Raw genomic sequence first — 10,931 nt, 5'->3', positions numbered from 1 at the left:
ATGATCCTTCAGAAATCATTCTAATATGAGACAGTTGTCGACATTGATAATAATAAGACATTTATCTTGATCAGCAATTTCTGAAGGATCGTGTGGCACTGAAGACTCGAGTTATTATGCTGAAAATCCAGCTTTGAGCACAGGAATAAATTACATTTTATAATATATTTGCATAAAAACGTTATTTCAAATTCTAATAATATTTGACATTATTTATTGCTATTTTTGGTAAATATATGCATTATTGGTGACTTTCATAAAACTGACTTTCAAAAACAAGAAAATCTTAATCTGCTTTGTCTCCGACTGTACTCAAAGGCAATTTGACAATAGTATTAAAAAAATATTAAAATGCGGAACGATTGTCAATTAACTAGAGGGAATTATAATGTTTGAACATTCTCCTATGGAACGTTCTAGAAAATGACATGATTACTGTGTGATAGATGGATGGATGGATGGATGGATGGATGGATGGATGGATGGATGGATGGATGGATGGATGGATGGATGGATAGATAGATAGATAGATAGATAGATAGATAGATAGATAGATAGATAGATAGATAGATAGATAGATGTTTTTTGATAGTGTAATGCAAATGTACAAAATAGCACAGTTGACCAATTTAACCAGCAAGAATTTCCCACTTCAATTGTTCAAACAAACCAGTTTAGTGTTGGTACTTGTTAATAAACCAAACCGTGGAAACCTAAAAGAACAAACAGTGTTCGTGCTCGTGCCCGTGATGATGAAGCTGCGGCCACGTCACTCTCGTGCGTCATCAGAGTTTCCAGGCGTCCCGTGAAGGATCAGTAGCTGGAGACCGCGAGCTCATGGCGCGTCCTGCCTCTCTGGGAACTGCAGTGTAGTTACAGTAAGAATACGCTTTACTCGTTATTCATAAATAATCGGTAAACCGTCGGTAGTTGCAATTCAAAGCAACACTTGTGTAACGTTATGTGTTTATTTAAGTTGGGACCGTGATGGGCTGAATCGTAATTTAGCCCGGTTGAGTTTTTGTGTGGCATATGACTGGTTTTAGCCTACTGTTTATACAAAATGTCTTTTAGCTTACTGTATATAAATGTTTTAATTCATTGTTTTTTGTTAAAACTTGTGGATGGAGGCATATTGTCACAGATATCCTACGTTGTAAATAGTTCCATTTTAAAACGAGTTGGAAAGGGTTCTGTTGTTTTGTTTTGATTGGCAGCCTATTTTTTTATATGTACATCAGTTGGAGCTTATCAATAGATATGAATAATGTTGCATTTATTTATCATCCATTTATACTCTTGTGTGTAAAGCAAGTTGTAGTTGGAGATAGATTCATGTCTTATTCATCAGTACAAAGAACATAAATTAGGATGTAGGAAAATATTAATGTCTTTTCTTTTTAGCCTACTCTTGTAATGTAAATGAGCAAGCGCACCAACGTGCATGTTCAATTAAAGGCAGGGTAGGCACTGGCAGTTTGTTTCTAAAACACTTTTCCCCAAATTTATTTAAACTGTCTTTATATACCATTACATATCTAAAATGTAAGTACACTGAAAAGGAGAGTATAAAAATCGAGTGTCTGTAGTCCTCTCAGCGCTGCAATAAACACAGCTACTCTTTCCATTCCGAATGAGTTCACTTCGCCTTATTCACGGCAGCGCCATCTTTGATTTTTAATGATAATGAAAGCGAGGCTGTGAGGGATAGACTTGCATCTCTTCAATGGGCTGTACTGTTATTTAATGTGTTAAACACTGGAAATCATTCAAAGAAATGTCAGTTGACAAAAAACTCCCGACAATGTAAGCTGTGGAAAATTGTAAGTAATCTAGCCGCTTCATTCAGCTTTTTACAGCGGATGCCATTGGAAACACGGTTTCTCACTTTCATACCTGTCATGGCGCTGCTCTGAATAAGGTCTATGATTGGCTGAGCGACTGTCACTCTCCCTCGCTACCATGGCTACCACGGCTACCACCCCTGCTGCTACAGGAGCCGCCCACACATGCGCGCGCCCGGTTGACTCGCTCATTTCGAAAGAGGAGAGGCACATACTGGCCGGAAGCTAGGATATCTCTCAATTATGGCAGAGAAAGAGCAGTCAAAATTCCCAGTACCACCTGTACATGCATATACAGTCAGCGGCTCAGACAAACAAGGCAGAAAAAAAGCTGATGTCGCTCCATGTACTGCGCTCCACTCGGCGCTGGTAAACGCGTCCTCCAGCTGAGTGGTCGGCATCACGTGTTCATGTGTTTTGGGGGCGTGGCTTTGGTGGGAGTACTTTTGAAATCCAGCAGTTTTCTGCTAGTTTCTCAAACTTACCCACCGTGCCTTTAAGCCAGATTCTGTGTAAAACTGCATTTAATATATCATGATGCATGATCTGTGCAAGATCAAAGTGAGTAAACATAATAAGTAACCACCAAATTGGCTAGTGATTTGACCGCGTTACCCACAGTTGTCAGGTGTTAACTACACCTGTTACACGGTGTTAACATGCCATTTAAATTTCCTAAATGAAGAGATTGAACTTTCGAAGCAGCTAGAACGTTATTTAAAGCCGTGCTTAGTGTGAGTAAACCTGTAGATCTGCTACGGCTCATTTATGTACACTATATTGTACAGCATCAGCATGTCTTGCTCACTTATGGCGCTTTTCCACTATGCAGTACCGGCTCGACTCACCTTTGTTTGGTTTTCCAATGTGTTAAAGTTATACTTGTTCCTGCTTTTTTTGTATCACATCCGGCGAGGTTCTGAGGCGACACTAAAATGTGACGTGAAAACAATGCCGACTGCTGATTGGTCAGAGAGAATCGTCACTATTCACTACGTCAATGCACGCGCCAGATGGAGGATCCAGAATATCCCCGCCATTTTTAAATGGTTTGGCCAGAGATAGTTACTAAACTTACTACTATTATTATGGCAACTCAGAAGAATACGCCGTGGTCAAACGAGGAGGTCCTTTGTTTGGTTGCCGAAGAGAGGATCCAGCTAGAGCTTGATGGGACAACGAGGAACAAAAGGCATCGCTATGACGACCGGGTACTATTTGTGGCGGTACTGTATGCAATGGAAAACGGAGCGAAAAGCGAGTCGAGTCGAGCTTTACTGGGAATGGAAAAGCGCCATTACAGCAGTGTGTCGTGTGTGTGTGTGTATTGGCAGTAGCAAGTCCTAGAGCCAGACCGATATATTGGCAGACCGATATTATCGGCCGATATTAGGCATTTCCAAACTATCGGTATCGGCAGTTATAATGGCCGATAAATGAATATTTCAAAAATAAAATAAAAACGGACGAAACACGCTTGAACCATGTCATGAGTGTTGGAGTGGTATAGTTTGTCCACCAGAGGGCACTCTACACCGTTCCTGTTGGCAACACTCATTGAGTTGGTCACGATACATACATTGCTTGAATAACAATCAAAAGAACATCCCCATCAGTTCTCTTGACTCAAATAAGCATGACAAAATTTGTGACTATCATGTCCAGTTTAAAAAAAAAAAATAAAATATCGGATTTTAAAACCCCAAAATATTTGTATCGGTATCGGCCTTCAAAATCCTTTATCGGTCGGGCTCTAGCAAGTTCCTGTTGTTGCTCTGCAGCAACAGCACAGCAGATCTACGCCACAACCAAACATATCAATATGGTCATATCCATTACTACGCCAAACACCGAGTTGTTATGACAAAACTAATTGAAGGGGAAAGGCTTTATTCAGCACGGCACACACGCCAGTCACAGAAATGTATCAAACCATCCATGGACACAAATTTATCCAGTCTATAATAGCCTAATGTTAAAGAGTAACTAAACACTTAACCAACTTTTTTTAGTTAATGATCTGTAAGAATGGATCTTTATTAATACCAGTCATTGATTCGAGTAACTTTTTTGACATTTGTTTATAAAGTGTTTTATTTCTACAATATATGGTGTAAAAGCGTCTTAGTGCTGCCCTCTTCAGGTTGAACGGTGGCTACTGCAGTTGAATTTTCCTATTGGATGTTCCGCACTTCGTGACGTACGCAGGTTTCAGCTCACCACGCGAGCTACGCCCTTGGCAATATAAAAACCATCTTGTGTCGTCAAAACCACTGTAGGGAGTCAGGAATTGGGATTTTGAGTATTGAAAACGATCAGGATAGAGTGTTTTAGCATCTATTTCGTCCCCTCTATCTTCGCTGGGGTCCGTCCACTTTTTCAACATTTTCAAATATTGCCAGTGGGTGGAGTCAGGCTCTGACCAGGGGTTTAGTTACCCTTTAAAGTTGGCTTTAATAACGATTCATGTAAGTTAGTACGTCAAATAAATTAGTTTTTGTCCCTTTATGTGGTCTAGATAGTGAAAAGGCTGAGAAGCCAAGATTCCTCACTGCTGTTCCTCCTGACTACGAGGTTGATGTTTTCTGTACACAAGAACGGCATGTTCCAAAACAAGTGTATAATCTGTTATGACGCAATCATGTCAGTTCAGATATGGCTGCAAAAGCTTTTGATTTCATAAGCGTATAGCTGTTTGGTGGCTTGTTTAAAACGAGGCTCTAGATTGATAGTTTTTTTTCTCTGTCGGGAGTCTTTCTGCTTAACCCTGCTGCCGCTTGTCTTATCATGTGCAAACATGTTTATAGTGGTTCATAAACCGTTTTTAAAACCAGTAGCCCATGTGGCGTATGCATATCAGCTAATGGACTGATATGTTGGAGTAAATTAATGTTGCAAAACATGGGGTGTACATCTTTTTCAGGTGCTGTGAGACATTCAGTGCTTTAAGCAACTTGAATTCTCTATTCATTGGTCATTTTAGGACAAGTGTTTTTTGGTCGTAACCCAGCAGGCTTACATGGAGTTGCAGTGATAAGACAAAGTTTTGATGAGTCATGATGTTTAGTTTGTAAATATCCATGCAGTATGCTTTTAAACTCATATTTAATATATTGCTGGTAAACCGAAAGGTACATTTAGGAAGTAATGGCTCTATTGACCCCATTCTTCCCAATAAGGGTCAATAACCCATTGAACCCCATATAAAATGGCAGTAACAGAACATAAACTTCACTCATTGTTTCATTGTAGGGAACAGAAATGGACTAGGCTATAGGCCCTTAAAGTAAGGGAAGTCTCACAAGATTGATACATTATTTCTATAGCGCTCTTGATTTAGAAATTACAATCATATTTAGCCATCCATTCTTTGGCATTCATTGTGTAAGATTTTAATTTCTATTGAAGCTATTTAATATTATTAAATTATGCAATTATAAAAGTCTCAATGGCCCCTTATGCTGTAAGACTTTTATTTTGACACATTAGATGTTATGCCCCATCTGCTCACAGAACTGACTGTGTTTGTTTGCATAATTGGATGTCTTTGACCCATTTCGTAGACTTTAGTCAGGATAGATGCCATACTGAATATTACATGGATGAAAACAAGTGTGAGCGACACAGACTTTACAATGGCATTCTCTGCATAAGGTCCAGATCACATTTTCAAAACTCAACTTTTATCAAGTTTTTATCTGCTTAGTTGAATATCTGATACAAAAAAACATGAATATGTGTGCAGCCTGCCTTCAAAAATTGATCAGATGAAGTTATCTCAGGAGATGGTATGTGACATGATTGAATTTGGATGTGCCTTGTTGCCTTTGTGCTTCTTGTGGAGCTTTCAGACACCGCCATGGTGTTATTAGCCGAGTTAAATCAGGTGCTCTGGACTATTGTAATGCTCTCTTGGCAGGCCTCCCAGCTTGCACTGTCTAACCTCTGCAACTGATCCAGAACGCTGCAGCTAGAGTGATCTTTAACTAGCCGAAGAGACGCACATCACATCTCTCTTTGTAAACTTTCACCAATTGCCGCTCCCATCAAATTCAAGGCACTGATGATAACCACTAGCTCTGCTCCCTTTTACCTAAACTCATTACTCCAGACTTATGTGCTCTCCAGAAGCTTGCGAAAAGGCACGAAATCACTTTCACGGACCATCACCTGGACTGTTGCCTGCTGGGGGAATGACCCGCCTAACTCAGTCCGAGCTGCTGAGTCTGTAGCCATTTTCAAGAAACGGCTGAAGACGCATCATTTTCGGCAACAATACCAACACTTTATTTTTCTTGTCTATTCTATATCTTTATTTTTTTCAATGCATGTGTACTGCGTTAGACTAAACTGGGAAGGGTCACACGAGGGAATGCGCGTGACGTCATCATCCCCCGGAGTGCCTGCAGTTCCTCTCAGTGAGTGGCAAAAAGACTGAGCGGCTGTATATGTTTGCACCGTGAATACCGCGAAAAACAAACACAACACATATAAAGTGGGAAAGAGCTTTGCGATTGACTCTACAGCTAGATTTGAGGTATATTTTTACAGACTGCTATAGAAAGAGGAGCAAATGGATCGAAACAACTGGACTCCAGCCAAAGGTGGATTTGCAGTTATCTTTTTGTGTCAATATGCTGAATTTAGCTGTAAAACCATACCCATATATTTTGTATTGATATATATATATATATATATATTATCAACTCCTCAATTAAATATTTATCATTCTGCATTATTGGATGGTTTTTAATAAACACTGACCAAAAAAAAAACTATAAAGTTTTATGGCTGGACGATATGATGATATATATAGGCTATAACACTGATATAAGTGATCACCCGGATTTAAGCCTACCTATATTGTATTTATATAAAGCGTTCACAGACAAATTTGCTTTATGTTAAGTCTATATTCCCCGTTGTCTAAATCAGGCAAACATAAATGTCAGGCAACACGATTCCTGGCTGCATGTCAATATCCATGGATCACTGGATCTTTAGTAAGTTGTAAGGAACACTTGAGTCCAACATTTAGTTTAAATTGATAAAATTGTTCGTTTTAGTCGCATTTTCGCAGTTTCCCCCATATTAAATCCAGTCACGCTGCACATCTTTTGCCACTCAGTCAGGGTTGTTCCGGCGGGAAAGTGACGTCAATGCATTCCCTCTATTGTTGTTTAATTGCTTCTATTGCTCTCATTTGTATAAAAGCGTCTGCTAAATGATTAAATGTAATGTAAATGTAGGTGTTACATCAGGGAGATATCCAAAATGTGTAACGTGTTGCAGGGCTCTTCAGGACAGGCTTGAGAATCAATGATGTAGAGCGGTGGCTTTCAGTCCTGGTCCTGGCTTGCCAATACTCTACACATTTCTTATGTAACACACCAGGGGCTGAACTCACAAAACATTTAATCTTGCCGCTAGATACAAGAGTTCTCCTAAATAGCAGTAAAAGTTATTGGTTAAGAGTTTTCTCTTAAAACCTTTACACAAAGCTGCTGAGACCAACTTTTACTAAGGAATTATGAGAAGTCTTAAGCAAAGAGAAAGGTTGGGGTTGATCAGGGGTGTGTGTAAACGATGACAGATTTTTCATTTCATTTTTCAAGTACATTCTATATCAAATACATTTCAATCAATATTTTTTTGCGTGTCAATCACGTGTATAAATGCACATGGAAAAGCTCCTTCAAGCCATTATGACCCTTTTACTGTGGATTCATCAGGTTTTAAACTGTGTCATTGTACTTTGACAGCTTGCTGTTATTCTTTCTCTCTTTTCCCAGAAAGTGCAATGCAGCACCTAAAGCATTGCCAAGGTCTTGCTTCGGTCTTCCTTATCAGGAGTCAAAGGTAATAATGCCATTTCATATAAACCTTTGTTCCTAATCATTTATGTCAAGGCCAGATTCTCGTTCTCAGAAAGTAGGAGACTTAAGAATAATTTGTTTGTCATAATGAGATGGTTGCATAAACCTCTCTTAACTCTCAGTTCCAGGATTTCAAAGAGCATTATCCCATCATTGTCTGTGTGGGACGCGCACCTTTCTTCCCGCTGGAGGAGCACTGGTGGCCATGGGAGGCAGACATACTTCAGTGACAGGGGGCCGAAGTTTAGATTTGTTCTGGCGGGGCTGCTGGCGGGTACCGGAGCTGTTTTAGCCTACAGGCTCCACCAAGACAAGGTGAGACAAAATGAAAAATCTCTAAAGATATAACAAAGAAGGATAGCATATATAAATCTGCAAAAAAACAGCATGTCACACAATGAATGAAAACAAGTTACCTTTGCACTCAGGGTGGGTCAAGTTGTCAAAAATGAACAAAATAGGTGACTGGAAGGAATGCATTGTGTGTTTCAAGCACGTTTGGATGGCAGAAATGGCGCTACTGTTGACCAAAGGCTTGCCAAGTATAATTTTAGGCAACTAGTAAAAAATAAATAAATAAAATTAAATTTATCTATTAAAGGTCTGTTATGGTAAGAAGCATGTACAAATACAAAGTCATTACTTGAGAATGAGGGAGAAGAAGAATCATGTTTTGCAAATGTATCATATGGAACTTATATGAATGTTAATTACGTTACATGAAAAAACTAAAATAAAAAGCCACATCATATTCCCTTTAATTAGTGTGCGTACATGTCATGAGGATGTCAAAGAATTCAAACGCTGTCAATCATTACTAGAGTCTCAGATTAGAGAGTGTGACACATTTACTGTCTTTCCATCAGATTTCCTCATATCATACAACCTGACAAGCATCAATTGTAAAGGAACGATTATAAATTAAATTGCTCCCTTGGCTTTAGTTGTCATTGAGTAATTGTTTATTTTCGTTGTCTATTTTTGTTCAGGTTGAGTGGGCAGCTTCCTCAGCACAGTTACCAGTAACGCAGACTTCAGCTCTTCCTGTGTACACCCTAGAAGAAGTCACAAAGCATTGCTCCCTTGACAATGGCGTGTGGGTCACCTATAAAGGGGACGTTTACGATATTACTGCATTTGTAGCCATGCACCCTGGTGGCGACAAAATACTTCTGGCAGCAGGTGGATCTCTGGAGCCTTACTGGGCGTTATACGCCGTTCACGAACAAGACCATGTTCTTGAAATCCTCTCAGAGTATAAAATTGGTGTCCTTAATACAGAAAGTATCAAGAAGCAAGAGAGCGCCAACTCTTTAGACCCTTACTCTGCTGAGCCGACACGTCACCTTGCCCTTCGGATCAACAATCTGAAACCCTTCAATGCCGAACCACCTTCTTCAATACTCTCTGATAACTACATCACCCCCTCAGTCATATTTTTTAAGCGAAATCATCTTCCAGTGCCTAGGATTGATCCTGAAACCTACAGGTTGGAGATCGAGGGTCTCCCTGGTGGAGTAGTATCCCTTACACTAAGTGAGCTGAAGTCTTGTTTTCCAAAACACACAATTACAGCAACGCTTCAGTGTGCTGGGAACCGTCGGTCTGAGATGAACACAGTCAAGCAAGTCAAAGGACTCAATTGGGGAATTGCCGCGATTAGCAACGCTACATGGTCAGGCGCACTCCTGCGGGATGTACTGTTGCACTACGGCTTTGGACCAGAGATCGCAGCAAAGGCTCAACATGTTCAGTTCGAAGGGTTGGACAAGGATGTGACCGGTACAGCGTATGGCGCATCTATTCCACTGAACAAGGCTGTGAGTGAAGAAGGTGATGTCCTTCTCGCATATGAGATGAACGGGGAAGACCTTCCGCCTGATCACGGCTATCCTGTCCGTGTGGTTGTACCTGGAACTGTTGGAGCCCGCAATGTCAAATGGTTGGGGAAAATTGTTGTGAGTGAAGAGGAGAGCAAGAGTCACTGGCAGCAGAATGATTACAAAGGCTTTTCTCCGGGTACCGACTGGGACACTGTGGACTTTAAATCGGCACCAGCCATACAGGAGCTCCCCATACAGTCAGCAATCACTCATCCAGCAGAGGGAACCTCAGTAGACGCCAGTGATGGGGAGGTGTCTGTAAAAGGGTATGCATGGAGTGGAGGAGGAAGAGAGGTTGTCAGAGTAGACGTCTCAGTAGATGGTGGGAAGACATGGCATGTAGCCAAACTTCGCACTGGGGATAAGGGACAACAAGCTCCTCCTCCTCCTCCACCTGGAAAAGCCTGGGCTTGGAAGCTATGGGAGATTGACGTCCCACTACCTCATAAGGCACAGGAGCTGGAGATTATATGCAAAGCAGTGGACAGTAGTTACAACATGCAGCCAGATACTGTTGCCCCAATCTGGAACTTACGGGGAGTGCTTAGCAATGCGTGGCATCGAGTGAAGGTGAAAGTCAATGAGGATTTGTAAGACTAAAAATGAAGTTTGAGCTTTTGGGTAAATCCCAAATTCCTGAATACTTGGGACTGATTATACCAAGCATGTTTATCAGTCATTCATTGCTAGGATTGTGAAATCCTACATGACGTGAAGTTACACTGTTCGTAATTGTGAACTCAACATAGGCTTATAGAGATGAGATCCCACATTTTAACTGCCCTCAAGGTTTAAGAGCTGATATTGATAATCTGACTTTTTTATAAGTGCTTGCTTAGCAAGCAAGGATTTCATGTCCAGGCTCCTTGCTGAATGTCACTCTTGACCAAGAAGAACTGATGAATCTTGACCGTGTGAACGGCATCATGGATTAGGCCTTCAGTTCATACCTCAGCAGGGTTTCTCAACGCTGGCCATCGAGATCTACTTCTCTGCAGAGTTTTGCTCCAACCCTAATCAAACAAGCCTGAAGGCAAGCCTGCAGGGTTAGCAAGCAAAAGCGTAACGCCTGCTAACGCAGGGAAGTAGGCTATTTTTTTATGGATGTCAATAGAGGAGAGGCTTCTCCTGCTTGTGTGAGGGAATAGCTTAAAATAAATCGACACCACATCGGATAATCTTCAACATCATTGCTCTAAAACTTTCGTTTTGGATTGATCTATTTTTAGAGTTCACACCACAAAAAATGCAAATTCATAAGAGAAGTAACAGACAATTGCGCGACCAGGGTAGATTCAGTTTGACACTTCTCATTCATTTCAATGGTA

General features: G+C 40.7%; 1 protein-coding gene across 1 annotated transcript; it reads left to right on the top strand.

The window, feature by feature from the left end:
- Positions 1 to 744: 744 nt before the first annotated feature.
- suox (sulfite oxidase) lies at positions 745 to 10,347 on the top strand. The gene is made up of 4 exons (XM_039663358.2): positions 745 to 878; positions 7,637 to 7,703; positions 7,843 to 8,035; positions 8,710 to 10,347. Exons 2-4 carry the CDS (start codon positions 7,645 to 7,647, stop codon positions 10,195 to 10,197), a joined length of 1,740 nt encoding a protein of 579 aa, XP_039519292.2. The 5' UTR covers positions 745 to 878; positions 7,637 to 7,644; the 3' UTR covers positions 10,198 to 10,347.
- The last annotated feature ends 584 nt before the right edge of the window (positions 10,348 to 10,931 follow it).

This window comes from Pimephales promelas, chromosome 21 (genome assembly GCF_988280905.1).
Source record: "Pimephales promelas chromosome 21, fPimPro1.hap1.1, whole genome shotgun sequence".
In the NCBI taxonomy this organism is placed as follows: domain Eukaryota; kingdom Metazoa; phylum Chordata; class Actinopteri; order Cypriniformes; family Leuciscidae; genus Pimephales; species Pimephales promelas.
This window is presented reverse-complemented; position numbering and strand designations above follow the sequence as displayed.

What these genes read in the sequence shown, in the direction of transcription:
- suox (XM_039663358.2), top strand. Translation starts at nt 7,645, where the DNA reads ATGCAGCACCTAAAGCATTGCCAAGGTCTTGCTTCGGTCTTCCTTATC. An exon ending in TTCCTTATCAGGAGTCAAAG is followed by an intron (nt 7,704 to 7,842) that starts GTAATAATGCCA and finishes CTTAACTCTCAG; the next exon opens with TTCCAGGATTTCAAAGAGCA. An exon ending in ACAGGCTCCACCAAGACAAG is followed by an intron (nt 8,036 to 8,709) that starts GTGAGACAAAAT and finishes ATTTTTGTTCAG; the next exon opens with GTTGAGTGGGCAGCTTCCTC.